Below are 15,461 nucleotides of genomic sequence, written 5' to 3' on the forward strand. Positions count from 1 at the left end.
TTCTAAATACATAATGCTCTGCTTTATTTGGAGAGTTCTTGGCAAAATTGATGGCTATTGGCTTCTTCTGAGGAACTAGAAAGTACAATTAATATGGTGGTGTAGATGGTTCCTTATCCTGCTGTTGATACTATGGCTTTTACTATGGACTATTTTGTGGATCACCCTCATTTTGATTCCTAAGGGTTTTCTTCATGCCTCTCTGCTCCTTATATGGATGGGCCATTTGTTTGCTAACCATTCTTATGCTGACAGGATTGCTTTTACTTGGTTCCCTTCTAGCTTTGTGTTTTGTTCTTTGCAGGGCCTTGGTTACATGTGGGGCATAGACAGATGGGTTTTTGGGTGTTGGCACTGATTTTGTTCAAGATATGGTGGCTTCTTTCTAGGATGTTATCTTCTTCATTGGATCCTACAAGCTTCTCTCAAGCTTCCTTTATATCTAATGTGATTGGTGATGTAATCTAGGGTTTTCTGTGGGTTGCCTACGGGCTATTGTAATGGGTAGATAGGCTTCTGTTCTTTTGAGCTATACTGAAGGGTTTTCTTACTGGTTCTTTCCCTTTAGTGCTCATTGAACCAAACACCATGTTAAAAAAAAATATAAAAATTAATATAATTTCAATGGTTCATCCACTTTTATCAAAATATATATATATATATATATATATATATATATATATATATATATATATATATATATATATATATATATATATATATATATATATATATATATATATATATATATATATATATATCACACGATCTTATAGTTTTCTAGTTTCGATGCCACTTTAATGATCTTCTGTCAACGCACTACCAAAGAATGACCTTATCGGTTGGGAATAGTTTCAAATTTCAATACTAGATGATAGATTCTTCCAGTCACATGTTTTATGCTTTATACTATATTTTTTTGCCTCACTATTGGAGGCCACCTTGGCAATAGAACCATAAAAAACCCTATTTGTCATAACCCTCCTTTGCCATTTTTTGATTTGATACTATTATTGTTATTACTATTCAATCATTTTGTGATTATGTTAGAAATGAATTACTTGAATGTGATTGAATAAAAAAAATAAGAATGAGTAAGAATAAGAAATCAATATTTTTATATATAAAAAAAATCAGTTGAGTTTTTGGATTAAGTTAAGTGGGTTATTATATGTGGTATCAGAGCGAAGGTTCAAGTCTAGGCCTTGAGCTCACCTCAAACTTATGCAAACTTGAAGAGTATCTCGGAAGTAGTAGAGATAAATCATTATATCTTAAATCAAGAAATGAAAATTAAATTTGAATTTCAAGAAGACCTAGTTGGTAAGGAAGAGGAAGAGGAAGGCATACCACCATTACAAGGAGTCAAGTGAAGTTAGTAATGATGAAAATCAACAAGACTGAGGGAATAATGAAATAGGAGTCGAAGCTATAACCAATTATTAACTAAGCAAAGGGATGAGATCAACTCCATGGAACAATGAATGCGAGAGCTTAGTGCAAGACAAAATGACATCAAGTAAATAGAAGTAGGATTGAAAATGGGAACTTTGGCAATGATTAAGGAAATGAGATGGATAGTAGGAGGGAAGATAATATATAGGATCTATCTAAGGATTTGAGGAAATCAACCCACATAGGTTTGATAGGGGAGAAAATTGGTGGAGTTGAAGATTGGAAAAATACTTTGAACTAAGTGTATTTTGGATTCCTATCAACTTAATGGGAAGAAGCTAGTTGGAGGACTAAAAATAAGGAATAAATGAGTATAATAAGGATATAATCAGATGAGATCAATTTAATCACCATTTTCATAAAAGGTGGCTATCACAATTAGTCTTCAATGAGAGGGTGACATAATTCCATAATCTTTGACAAGGGCCTAATAATGAAATAAGTTTGCCAATTTATAAAGTATGTACCTACATATCAAGGATGAGAAGGCTTAAATCAGGAGGTTCATTTTGGGACTAGAAATACCAACATAAGGGCAAAAATCAATGTGCATGGACCCATAGGCATGAAGGAGTACTTGAGAAAACTTTAAATAAGAAAGGAATCTATTCGAGCCCTAGTAATGATAATATGGAATTTTAACAAGAATCACTCATTCAAAGGGAAGCATGAATTCATGGGGAACACAAACTTCAATAGGGATCAAAGGATTAATTTATCTGAAAGGAGCCCACAACTTAATCAAATCAAAGCAATGGATACAGTACTAATAGGGGCAATTATAATGGAAAAGATCAATGAAATAGGATAGCTTATCCACCAAGGTTCGATGAAGCAAGGAATGATCCTCCTTGGAATCGAGGGGGAAACAATAAGGCCATTCAGAGTCTTGGAGAAGCGCCAGCACCAATTGCGCAACAAAGAGATTGATTTATGCAAGTACAATGGAATCAATATGATGAAAGGAATGCTACATGGGGAGAATCAATGATATGCAACAAATGTTTTCAACAAACTCTTTTTAAGGTTATTTTAAGTGCATCGGGACGATGCACAATTTAAGGGGGGAAGGATGTCATAACCCTCCTTTGCCATTTTTTGATTTGATACTATTATTGTTATTACTATTCAATCATTTTGTGATCATGTTAGAAATGAATTACTTGAATGTGATTGAATAAAAAAAAATAAGAATAAGTAAGAATAATAAATCAATATTTTTATATTAAAAAAAAATCAGTTGAGTTTTTGGATTAAGTTAAGTGGGTTATTACACTATCATCTTGAATGATACATCTAAATCCAGCTTGCCTTAGGTTTCCTTTGGCTGCATAATTGATATTTAGCTTGTATCTATTCAACTTTGGTTTTAACCATTTGGTATCCTTTCTTTTACAAGTTTTACTTGATATTATGATGTTCAAATTTTTGAGCAAAGACCTTATAGCCTATATGTGTTTATCCCATTTGAAAATAAATTTGCCAATTCACAAATTCCAACTTTGATCTTGTTGATAACCTGCTCCTCCGTCATAATCATGTCACTGAATATCCTCTTATTCCTCTCTTTCTAAATATGCCATACAACCATATATAGGGCTTTCATGTAGATATTTCTCTACATTGAGTTCAAACCCATCTTACGCCACCCTAATAGCATTCCAAATAGGGATTCATTACAAGCTACTAACCAATTCAAGGATGATAAGATCCAATCCCAACATCTCTTAACATAAGGGCACAATAAGAGAAGGTGATTCATTGTTTCCTCACTCTACTTACAAGGGGGCATAAACTTGCTCCAAGAATACCATATTTTTTAAGTCTTCCCCTATTAGAACCCTTTCATGTAAAGTTGCCCATAAAAACACACCAGACTGAGGGGCAAACCTTTTGTTCCCACCGACCAATCCTTCTTCCCCACCATATTCTCCTGACTTGGATGCACATTAGATTATCTCATCCTCACCCTTTGTAAACATGATCTTTCTTTCTTTAAGTGTATTACTTAAGATAGGTATTACTCAAGTAGGGATACATATTAGTCCATATAATCCAAACCGGATAGTTTGTACCTTGAACCTCCATCTTGATGTAATCTACCACAATAACTCCATGAATGTTTTAGAATCCAACCTTGCTCTGGGAATAAATTTATTAAAGCGTCATGACCTAATCATCCATGAGTCTTGCCAGAATCTTGCCTTCTTACCACTCTCAATTTTCCAAGACAAGTGATTGGTAATTATATCTCTGCTTTCCCAAATATTAGACCCTCCACTAGTGTTGGCTTGGGTGAGAATCCTACTTGGCTCCTTGTTATCTAGACATTTCATCATCATTATTCTGCACCATAATCTACTTGTGTTTTTGAACACCTTCCATGATAATTTTGCTCCCAAAGCTAGATTTTGTAGCTCCAATCTTCTTAGACCACCTACTCCCTCCTCTTTTGAAAGACAAGTTGTTTCCCATTTGATTAGGGGAATCCTAATAATATCTCTACTTTCTGAAATATACCAATCCTTCTACAACTCATCTTTCTCCTATCTCCAACAAATTTCAAAGAGATACTACTAGCTATTTGCTCACATTCGTAGTTTTAATTATGATGTACCTCTTACTCAAATGGGCCTTCAATATAAAATATGATTATCTTATGGTTGCAAACCATAAAGCTTTTATCAACCTTCTTGAAGGAACCAATCTTTCCAATCTTATTAATCCATTGGGAAACATTTTAGTAATTAATTATATGGACTTACAAATATTATAGAGTATAAACACACTATACATGAAAATACACCCTTTTTCTCATTTTCTATTATATTCGTCTAATCCTTTTGATGTTTTTATTTATATTGAATCCTTCTCTAATTCTTGTATTTACATTCAGCCCTTTATTAACCCACACAATATACTCATGCATACCATCTTATCCTCACATTATTGTACCATATTTAATATAGCATAAAACCATGTCAATAAATGATATCTAGAGACTAAACTACTTACATAACCCAATCTCAAGCAAGAACAAATTTATAATGTTGATTCATCATTATTTGATACAAATATATACAATTCCAAAATACTAATTTATATTTTTTATTACAACATACAACAAAATATCTATTACTAATAACTACAAATCAATAAAGAACAAAGCATATTCTAATTTTCCTCGATATTAACTTCTTGATCTCTTAAACTGAAGTCTTATTTCTCTTTAGCCATTAGTTAATTTAAGAATGTTCTATTTCCCTACACCCTTGCACTAAACAATACAAAAGATATATATCAAAAACTTTCTAAAATTAAGATGGAAGTACAGAGAACACAAAAAATTTAAACTCTTAGCTTAGTTGATACATGCGCTCTTTACATACCGTTTTGTGGATCATATATATATAAAGCTAATTAAATAATTGAGAAGATAATAAAATTAAATTATACTTCACCTTTTCTCTTGACTCGTTCATTTGTTCGATCATTTCTTGATTCTATATTTAAAACCACTGAGTTAGAAAATTGGTAAAAATTTAATCAAATACTTAATTTTGAAAGGAAATTGTACCTAGCATATATAATTATTTAAATAAAATTTTAAGTGAAATAGAATATGTACCTTCTTTGCTCTAACATGTCGCAGCCCTTTTTCAAGTTTTTCTTCTAATACTTTTAATTGTTTGACACTTAACCCTTCAAGATCTTCACATTTCAAATCACTAAATAACATAAAAATAAATATGTTTAATTAAAAATTAATCTTATATCTTACAAAATCTTATTATAATATTGAATTCTTACAAAATATAGAAACAAGTATTATTATGTACCTTATATGAACCTCTGAATCTTCAATATTTCCCATGGATTTTTCTCTCTCTTTACACTAAATGAAATGTATAATTAAAAATGTGTTATTCTTGACTCAAAAATACATATATAACTTAATTTTATTAATATAATTTAAAAAATATAAATAAAAAATAAAAAATTGAAGACTAATCAACTAAAAAGGAATATAATTTCCAAGTGATACATATCTATGAAAAAATCGTCATTTGAATAAAATTATGTGTATCTAAATATTGATTTGTTAAATCTATTTTAGTAGTTAAAAAAAGTGGGCCTCCTAATTCTATTTTTTTTTTTTGCAATGACTCACAATGACTTGCAATTAAAAAGAGAGGATAAAAGGATGAATTAAATATTTGGGTTTGGCTGACATTACAATAAAGTGGGAGTTCTTATTGTAAAGTTTTATGACTATTAAATCAACTTAAATTTCCTTTGGTGTTCGATGTCTAACAATGATTAATATTACTATTAGCTTTAAGGAAATATGTGCTCAAAAGAGTTTGAATGCATGCTATCTTGGAAACAAATCATGTAATGATACTAATGGTTATTAGTTAATTTGAATGTCAAGGCTTTTGATTCTCGTGATTCCTCACATGTGGATGATGACTCCTTTTGGGATGAGGTTGTGCCTCTTACTATAGATGAGGCCTTTGATGGCCCCCTGGTTGCTATTGGTGTGGCTTCCTCTGGCCTTGAGGCTTCCACTCCTATTGAACCTATTCTACAGCAATGGTCTGCTCCTGGAGAGTTTGCTCCATATGTTGTTCTGCACCAACAATTTACTCCAAATGCAGACAAAAACTCTGAGGGGATCTCCCCACTTGATCCTACTTGCAGTGATGTTCCTAATAATAGTATTGCCTATATTATTGTTCCTAATAATACAATTCAAGAGGTTTGGTTTTCCTTTCAATAACTGACATTTATTGAGAAAACAATGTGAAAAAAGTAAAAATGGATAAAAATGGTGTTTTGAAATTGGAAATAGTCATATATTAAAGTAAAATAGTAAAAAAAATATATGTAGCTTTAAGCTTTGGCAACATAAAATAAATATTCTTGAATTTTTTCTGGATTCGATTGTGTGTATTTTTTTCCCATCAACGTTTCGAATCACACTCTGTGATTCATCATCAGGATGAAAAGAATTCCAAAGACATGAAAGATACACACAATCGAATCCAGAAAAAATTCAAGAATATAAGATGGATTGTGGAAATCTCATAGCTTTAATAAAATAAATAGATTATTTTAAGTTGTATAAATCGATTAACAATCCTGAAACCTAACGGAAAGACTATAATGTGGATTTTAACTTTTTGGCAATCATTTAGTATTCTTGAATTTTTTCTGGATTCGATTGTGTGTATTTTTTTCCATCAACATTTCGAATCACACTCTGTGATTCATCATCAAGATGAAAAGAATTCAATTCATCCTGATGATGAATCACGAAGTGTGATTCGAAACGTTGATGGAAAAAAACACACACAATCGAGTCCAGAAAAAATTCAAGAATATAAGATGGATTGTGGAAATCTCATAGCTTTAATCATTTAGTAGTCAGATTTTATAAATAGACATTGTATACATATAAGTAAATAACTTTGAGTGGGAAAAAATTTTATTTGAATTTAGCCAATCAAATATTTATTTAGGAGCTCGCATAACTCATCTTATTAGTGCAATTTATTTATTTATATTTAGTTTATTACTATATTGCATTTTATGCACCTAAATAGGGTATCGTGTTCATGGAGTTCTATCAACCAATCATATATCCACGTCTTGGGCCCTTGATTAACACTTAATCTAGTCTTAGTTGAGTTGTATTCCTTTTATCATGCATTCCTACTATTACTTATATGCATCTCCATGGATGTCTATTTTTAGTTACTTCTCAGATATCATGTGGTGTCTTCCTTTGGATAAGCATAGGAATATGTGTATTTGGAATTAATTTATCTTCTTACTAGTTTGAATATAATTTATTTTTTATTAAGGCTAAAGTATGTTTTGAAGGGACTTGAAACCCTGAATAAATTACTTTTAGTTGGGATCCAAAACCCAATAAAATAACGCTACTAAAAGATAGAACACATGGAAATAAAAACCAACCAACAACAACACAAGCATGCTTTGAAGGAAACCTAAAACCCTTTACAAACAACACAAGAAAGTTTTGAAGGGAACCTAAAAGATTTTAACAAAAAGCTAAAGGAGCAAAAAGATAAAAACTATACCATCTTTGAACTCTTATGGCCACTACAAGAACCCTTAACTACCGAAAGAGAAGTCAAGTTACACTTCAAAAAACCTCTCTTCCTATGTTGCACAACCATCTAAGAAATATCATCCTTAGAATATAACAAGCACAAAGGGGTAGGAAGACAATTTGCTAATAGCTTCAGAGACCCAACAACATGCAATAAATTATTAGTTGAAGGAGCAACCAATGGGCCCAAACTAGCTTGCAATGAACCAACAATACTAGTCAACAACGAACTAATAGCATGGAGAGAAAACAAACAAGTAGCCAACGGGCCCAAACTAGCTTGCAACAAAACAATAGCCATCAACACATTACGAATAACCACTTGGATGACCCCAAAAACACTAATAGGAATCCCTGAAGTGGCCGCAACATCCAAATTCTCGTCCCCCAAATCATCCTCAAAATTATAAAACTTTTTCATAGTAAGATGCTCATAACAAGTATTTTTCTACCATGTCAAATTAGTACACCGAGATTTTTGACAATTAGTTGCAAGGTGACCAGTAGCAAAACATCTCCAATGAAAAGGAAGACCCTCGTAATCAAGTAGAGAGTAAGGTTTATCTCCCACCATCAAGATAACCTCACCAAATAAATCTTTTGAGGTATCTATGTCCATGAGAATGTAGGAAAAGGTAGGATGATCAAAGACTAAAGAAGAAGCATCAACCATAATAAACTTCCCAATAGCATTTGCAATAGATTTAAAGTAAGACTTATCCCAATACTAAAAAGTCAGATTAGGAATTCTAGTTCCCAAGAAGGAGAAACACTAATAGATTTAGAAAGAGGGTTGAAAAAAGGGAACTAAGGCCTAATGGAAAGTGAATGCCTACCCCACAACCAGAAACCACCTTCGAGCTCATGAACCCTATCATCCCCAAATTTAAAGGCTACCACCAAAAAAAACAAACCTAGCAATAGGATAAAGTTCAATCCTATCATCAATAATGGGCCACCAAGAATCTAAAACCCATTTGTTCAAATTAGAAAAGGAAGGCCATAAACCATTAAACCTGTAAATAAGAGCAACATTAGAGAACAAATCTCGATTCTCCAATGCTACCTTTCCACAAATAACATTCTGAACAAAGGAAGAACAATGCAAGGGTTTACCCCTATGAGAGGGATGAGCAAGAGGAGGCTTTTGACCACCAGAAGAACCAACCAACTTAGTAAAGGAAATAGCTATTGGGGAAGAGGCAAGAGCATCCACATGCAGCACACCAAATCCTAAAGGTGGGAAATTAGACGCAATAGGGATACCACCATTCGCAAACGAACCTATGATGACACAACAATAGTTGTCGATGGTGAATTAACAACATACAACAAACCATTAGCCAAAGGTGAGCAAGCAACCAATGAGTCTAAATCAACCAATGACGAACTGGAACAACTATCGATTGTGACCCAACAACACGAAGAGATGGGAAGCATTCAGCCAACAGGCCCAAACCAACCTAGGACGAACCAACAGACACCATCTTCATTGAACCAACAACATGCAAACTATTAGTAGACAGCACACACGCAGCCAACGAGCCAACAATCGGCGATGACACAGCAGCAACAAAAACCCTAGGGTTTTAGTAGAGAGTAGGAAAACCATCTTCAAAACTCGTAAGTTTTTGAGTGTTTGAATATAGTTTGTTATACTATATTAATTTCTATTACTATGTTTTTCCTTCACTCGTTTATATTATTGGGTAGTTTCAGAACCAAATCTTATATGGCTGGCTAATATTGCAGACATCATTCGTGAATAAATCTATGGTTAGAGCAAAGAAATTATATATTCATCATTGCACAGCAAGTCTGATTTGTATGTGAATCTCCAAAGATCTCTTATTGTTTGATGATCTCTTTATTTGATGGGTATTATTTTCTTCTTATGAGGAGATCAATGTTCCTTAAAAGCTGGTTTCTTCCTCCCTCTCTTCCATCGTAGTCTTCCCTTTTATATCTCTGGAAGGAGATGTCTTTTAAAAGTTGTTCTTTGGATGTGCCCTTTCAGAACTAATTGCTACCTTTGTTTGCTAACATAATCACACCTTCTATCGTTTATCTTTCTAGATAACCTTGAGTCCTTAATCATCGTTAGTGTTTATCATAATTAATTATTGTTTTTTATCATCACTCCTTCAATCAAATCGTTGTTCCTTAGGTGATTTTGTCAGGTCTCAGGTGATTTTCTCTTGTTTATTAACTTAATTGCATCTTTAAATAATGCTCCGTTGTTGGGGCCAAGTAGTTATCGCTGATGTATGTTATTTTCCTCCTAGACTATCAAATTGCTGGTCTTATCTTAATTATTATTGTTAACATCTGAACGATGCATGCCTTCTTGCTTTTCCATGTCCATGTTTGCCTGAGTTCGATCAGAAAATTGTGGAGTCTTTCTAAAAATAATTTTCTCTTATTTGATATTGTGCAAGTATGGTTGTCATAGTGGGGACATGACATGGGGACATGACATGTAGGAGCTTTGTAGAGAAAATCTAGGCTCACCATTGAGTCCAAAGCAATTAAGGAAGTCATCATATTTTTATTGCATCCTCATGTATGTATCTAGTAGGTATCTAAATTTTTTAAGCGTTTTTTATCACTTCCAACCTTCCTATCACATTTAAAAGACCCAATAATCCCCATTTTCATATAAAATTTATTCAATTTAAATAAAATTACTAGACATACGAGAAAAAATTGTTCAATGAATTATATGGTTCCCATGAGTAGTATTGTGCACTTTTCAAATAAATATTAATATTTTTTAGCACTTCTAAAAGTTAATTTTTTAAAATCAAAACCACGAGTTGTTCAGTATGTCCTATCATGGTCTAACTACTAGAAATGGTTATACATTAGCATTCATTATGCCTACCATAGCTTTATTCTTAGGATACTCACACTTTTGGCACAAGTTTTAGACATGAGATAACATTCTCTAATACTATTTTAATGGATTAGAAATGAGAGAAATAATTTTGTAGGTGTATGTATACACATAAGTTGCAAAAAGTATTTTCCTCTATCTAGATGTCAATAATTTCCCTAGTGTCTAACGAAATGCTTAAAAAAAAAACTAAAATTTATTCTACCTGTGTAAACATAATGAATGGAATGAACTGATAATTACTCTTATAAAACCACAAGAGAAAAATCGACTAAAGTAACTCTCTCTACATGGAGATTTTGAAAGTGGATGTATCTCACACCAAATAATATATTGTCCAAAGAATAAAAATTATCAATGCATTCCTAAAATTAACTAATATCTATATTTAATAATAGTGATGGAATTATTTGAGTTATTTAATTTTGTGGTTGAATATTGTAAAAGGTAGTATTTTTCTAGGTCATGTGCGAGTGTGGTCTTTGCAAAAGATACTACCAACATATTGTTTGAAAACATATCAATCTATCTTATACAACAATTAAAAATGATTTCAAATAAGAACAATGTGTTTCTCAACATATTTTTATGTACCCTAGTCAATGATGGATAGAAAATTAATAAAATCTATAACATTTCAACCATAAAGAAATGGATAAATATTGGTCACTAGCTACATGATTGTCCATAATATCTATATGAATTAAATTAATTCATTCATACATAAGGAATGAGATTAATTCTTATTTTTAACATTATAATTGAGTTATTCAGTTTCCCATAACAAACAAACCATATGTATAACAAAAACATCAATTGTTCACATACCCTGCTTTTAACTTTTCAGTTCTTTTTTTTATTTAGATTTTCAACAAGAATGGGATTTGATAATCTAAGGGGATCTTTATGGCTCCACATCCCCGCTCCTCAAATATAAGTTGCACTATCTTGATAAATCCATCAGTGAAATTTTTCAATAATTTGAATGGTGGGTCCAAGGCGTACAAGAATGCTCTTTTGGATCGCAACTATCTGGGAACTTTTTTTTTTGGGAATTTGACTAGATTTTTTGGTGTCAAAAGAAGGAATAACTATTGACTTGTCAAACTCCACTATCAATAGAATTATGTCCTCCATAGAGAACACATTGGTGTGAATGTGCTTCTTTGCACAATAACATTGACTCAACTAGGAAATAGGTCTTGGCCAAATAGTAGCTAAAGGGTAGCTCTCTATTTGTTCAATGTCAATAGGTATGTTCCTCTTTAAATTTACTACTCAAGATGATCTCCTATGAGTTCTTTCTAGTAGGCCATGGATTTATGACAAATCCTATTTCCCGTTGTTGTTGATAGTCAAGCTTTCACCCTAAGGTAGATCTGAATAAATCTACGTCAATCTAGGTTTGTCTTCTTGGTCTCCACTATAATTCTGGGATAATAAAATCTTTCTTGAATTGGTAATACATTTGGCACTTTGTTGCAATAAACAAGGCTACAAATGAGACATTCAAGTTATATTTTGCTATATTTTACATAATAATTGATGTTTTCAAGACTCTACCAACTTCTATTACTATTGGGTCTAAGTTTGGGTAATGGATTCAACCTATATAGTATGAAAACTTAGGAGTTATTTACTAAAATTATTGAAAGCCCCGTCACAGAAAGAAAAGAAAAGTTTGGGACTAATTGTTGGCAAGGAAGGATTAGATTAGACACAATCAAGGAAAAACTTATTGTTTTCTACCCTAAAGAGCTTTTGGAGCCCATGACAAACGACATAATCTATAATAGGAATAGAATAGATGGGTCATGTTTCATCCAATATATATAAGTATACCAGAAGATATATATGTAATAGAGTGGGTAGAAATATAGAGATATATGTATAAAGTAATAGATAAATAGTACATATAGAAGACAAAAAGGATGCTTCTATATGAGGTAATTGGAGATGTAAGGATGAAATAAATTTACTTAATTGATCTTGATAATAAGAATATACTGGAATTTCAAATATCTAATGTTATGTGTCAATATTTTATGTTCAGATAACTAGTTAACAATCTATCTAGATCAATTCCTTGCTTCCTTTATATAGCTAACTCTAGGTTATAAACACAACACAGAGAAACTAATGCGGCTTATAATTTCAGCCTATGTTTCTCATTTTTATTTCTAAAATTGGTTGTGTTCATTAGGTTGTATAAAAGATAGTAGGGACATATTTAAATTTTAAACTAGATATAAGAGAAATAAGAATGATGAAAATTATCTGATAATATATTACATTATCTCTCAGTACCTCCCTCATGAGAGGAGTTTAGATACCAAGCGGATAGAGAATAAAAAGATACAAGAATTATAAAAATGAATCCTTGAAAAGATGTGAATAATAGAAAAGATACCAAATAACTATCAAGAGAGAAGATAAAGGATTAATCCAAAAATAGAAACACACATGGCCAAAGGAGATAAGAAAAGTTCAAGTTATATTAGAGAAAATTTTGAATTAACAAAGAAATTGAACATGGCAAGCCCAAATGGAGAAGAAAGGAGACAAAGACAAAATGCATATAGAGAGGAAAGACACCATGAAAGAATGGAAAATGAAAAGATAAGGGTCGAGTTCTTCAATGTGCATGTTGTCAAGCATGCCAAAGTGGGTATTTCCAAATGCATGAAGAAAAATAAAATAGGGAGAAATAATGGAAGACCCCCAAAAAATCAAGTTCAAGGTGGGAAAAGTCAGGGTAAACGTCAACCAATTTGAAGAAGAACATTGATAACTATGGAAGATATAGTCTCCACTCCCACCGTAACTTTCCAAAATTCTAAAAAACTCACTAGATTTATCAAACCCAACAATCAAGTTAGATGATAGATTTCTCAAATTTCTTAAAACTCCAAAAAAGGTTTTGTCCATTCAAGAAGAATACCTAGAGGAATTAGTCAATAAAATCATAAAGAAAATTGATAAAAGAAGAAATAGGGAAGGAAGAGAAGACAAGATATAATTTGGGAAAATAATTTTTTCACTAACTAATGAGATACCACTACAAATAAAAATATGAAGAGATGTTATGAACAGTAACAATCTTCATAGCTCGGTGAGTGATTCTTGGAATCCCCTTGTTTCTTATGGCATTGAGTTTTTCCCTTGTGCGAAGGGGTTTTTTGTTGCCTCCTTTACCTCTACTCATGAGCGTGATTTGATTTTGGGTAAGCTATGGAATTGGGAGGATCACTCCCTCTCTATTAAGCCTTGAACTCCGTCCTTCAACCCCCTTACAGAATCTCCCTCTGTTCATCCGGTTTGGGTCCACCTCCCTAATCTCCCCCTCCATTTTTGGGAACCTTCTTGTTTTGAGGCCATCGATAACTCCATTGGCAACTTCTTGAATGTTGATGATGCCACGTTCTCCATGGGTCATTCTACCTTTGCTCGCCTTTTAATTGATGTTGACTTATCTTTGGCCCTCCCTAGGGATGTGGTTCTTATGGTTGGGGATAGGCCTTGGACTCAACTGTTGGATTATGAGGGCCTCCCTTTTCGTTGTCGAAGGTGCTTCTCAACGCGTCACCTTGCTTCTGACTATTCTCTCTCTCGTCACAAAGGTGCTGCTACTTGGTGGAAGGATGCTAAGGAAGACCACTTGATGATTAATGCTTCAGATTCTGTTTCAGTTGATTCATCTCAAGATGAGGTGCCCCTTACTGTTGATAAAGCCCTGGTTGATGTTACTGTTGTGGTGGACCCTTCCCCCTTGGTTCCTGCACCTATTTCTCCTGCTCCTCACCTTCACTCTGCTCCTGGCGTTTGTTCTCTTGCTGCTGCTCCACTGCAACAGCCTGTTGCCGCTCTACAACAACAATCTGGCAGTGACTCTGCAGGGTCTTCCCCACTTGATTCTTCTTTGAAAGTTTCTAATGATAGTGTTTCCTGGACGGTTGTTTGTCGTAGGCGAAAAGGAAAATTTAACCCCCTTTCCCAAGCCCCCCTTGGTCAAGTTTCGGGTTCTTCTGCCCCCTCTTGATTTGGGTTGGGTTGTTGACAGTTTGACAAGTTGGTTTGGGATGTCCGACTTTGTTCTTTTGGGGTTTGCACCCCTACTTGGTCTTTTTAATTTTGATAACCTTTGACTTTGTAAAGGGTCAGCGCCCTAGTTAACGCTACTTTTTTTAGTCAAAAACAACCTCTGGACCAAGATTCATCACCATGTCATATAGAGCAAGAGAATTTTAGGTGCGAGAATACCAAAAGAAAGAGACAAGTGATAGAGAAGATAGTGCAATAGATTAGGAAGAAATTCTTGAAAATGAGTATTTTAAGATTAAGCTAGCTAGACATAAGGGCAAAGAATATAAGCCGTAAGTAGTAAAAAATATAAAGAAAGAGGAAATACATAGTCCACCAATATACAAATAAACAATTGAGAAGAATTAAATAAAAATGAAGTGCTCTATTAAGTTACCATTATTTGACAAGGACACAACAAAGTCTACAAAGCATTTTTTTTACTGAAGTCGCTTTGGGAAAGATAGAACATTGAGGAGGATAATTTAAAACTACTAGACTTTGTATCTTCCTTGTGAAAGGATACACTTGATTTTTATAAGAAGACATGTACCCAAAGCATGGAATGAACTAAAAAGTTAAGAGAGACTTCCTAGTAAATGTTGAAACTCTTGACATCCCTCTAGAGAGAGTAAGCAAAATAAGTGATCTAGTTGACTAAGAAGATGAGTCTCATAAAGCATATCATAGAATATTTAAGGAAGTCTACAAAAAATTAGAAGAACCCTCAACTAAGTGAAAAAAGATTGAGTTGTTCAACTCCAGATTACAAAAATATATCAGTCACATTAGATGGAAGAATTTTTTATACTTATATAGATGTTGTCACAATGGCCTACTACATAGAGATCCAATAATGGCACAAATCAGCTAAGGATGTGGAAAAAG

The 15,461-nt window shown here is 33.0% G+C and overlaps 1 protein-coding gene across 3 annotated transcripts in view; it reads right to left on the reverse strand.

Moving 5' to 3' along the window:
- Window positions 1–15,461, reverse strand: part of LOC131053795 (transcription factor CAULIFLOWER) — a 65,992-nt gene that overhangs the window by 15,550 nt on the left and 34,981 nt on the right. For 2 of the 3 annotated variants that reach the window (XM_057988438.2, XM_057988437.2), the window contains exons 4-6: window positions 5,295–5,350; window positions 5,084–5,183; window positions 4,917–4,958 (exon numbers count right to left, since the gene is read on the reverse strand). In XM_057988438.2, the coding sequence (XP_057844421.1) occupies window positions 4,917–4,958; window positions 5,084–5,183; window positions 5,295–5,350 (198 nt within the window). The remainder of the gene's footprint in view (window positions 1–4,916; window positions 4,959–5,083; window positions 5,184–5,294; window positions 5,351–15,461) is intronic. The other variant, XM_057988439.2, reaches the window with a different exon arrangement.

Source organism: Cryptomeria japonica, chromosome 10 (genome assembly GCF_030272615.1).
Source record: "Cryptomeria japonica chromosome 10, Sugi_1.0, whole genome shotgun sequence".
Classification (NCBI taxonomy): domain Eukaryota; kingdom Viridiplantae; phylum Streptophyta; class Pinopsida; order Cupressales; family Cupressaceae; genus Cryptomeria; species Cryptomeria japonica.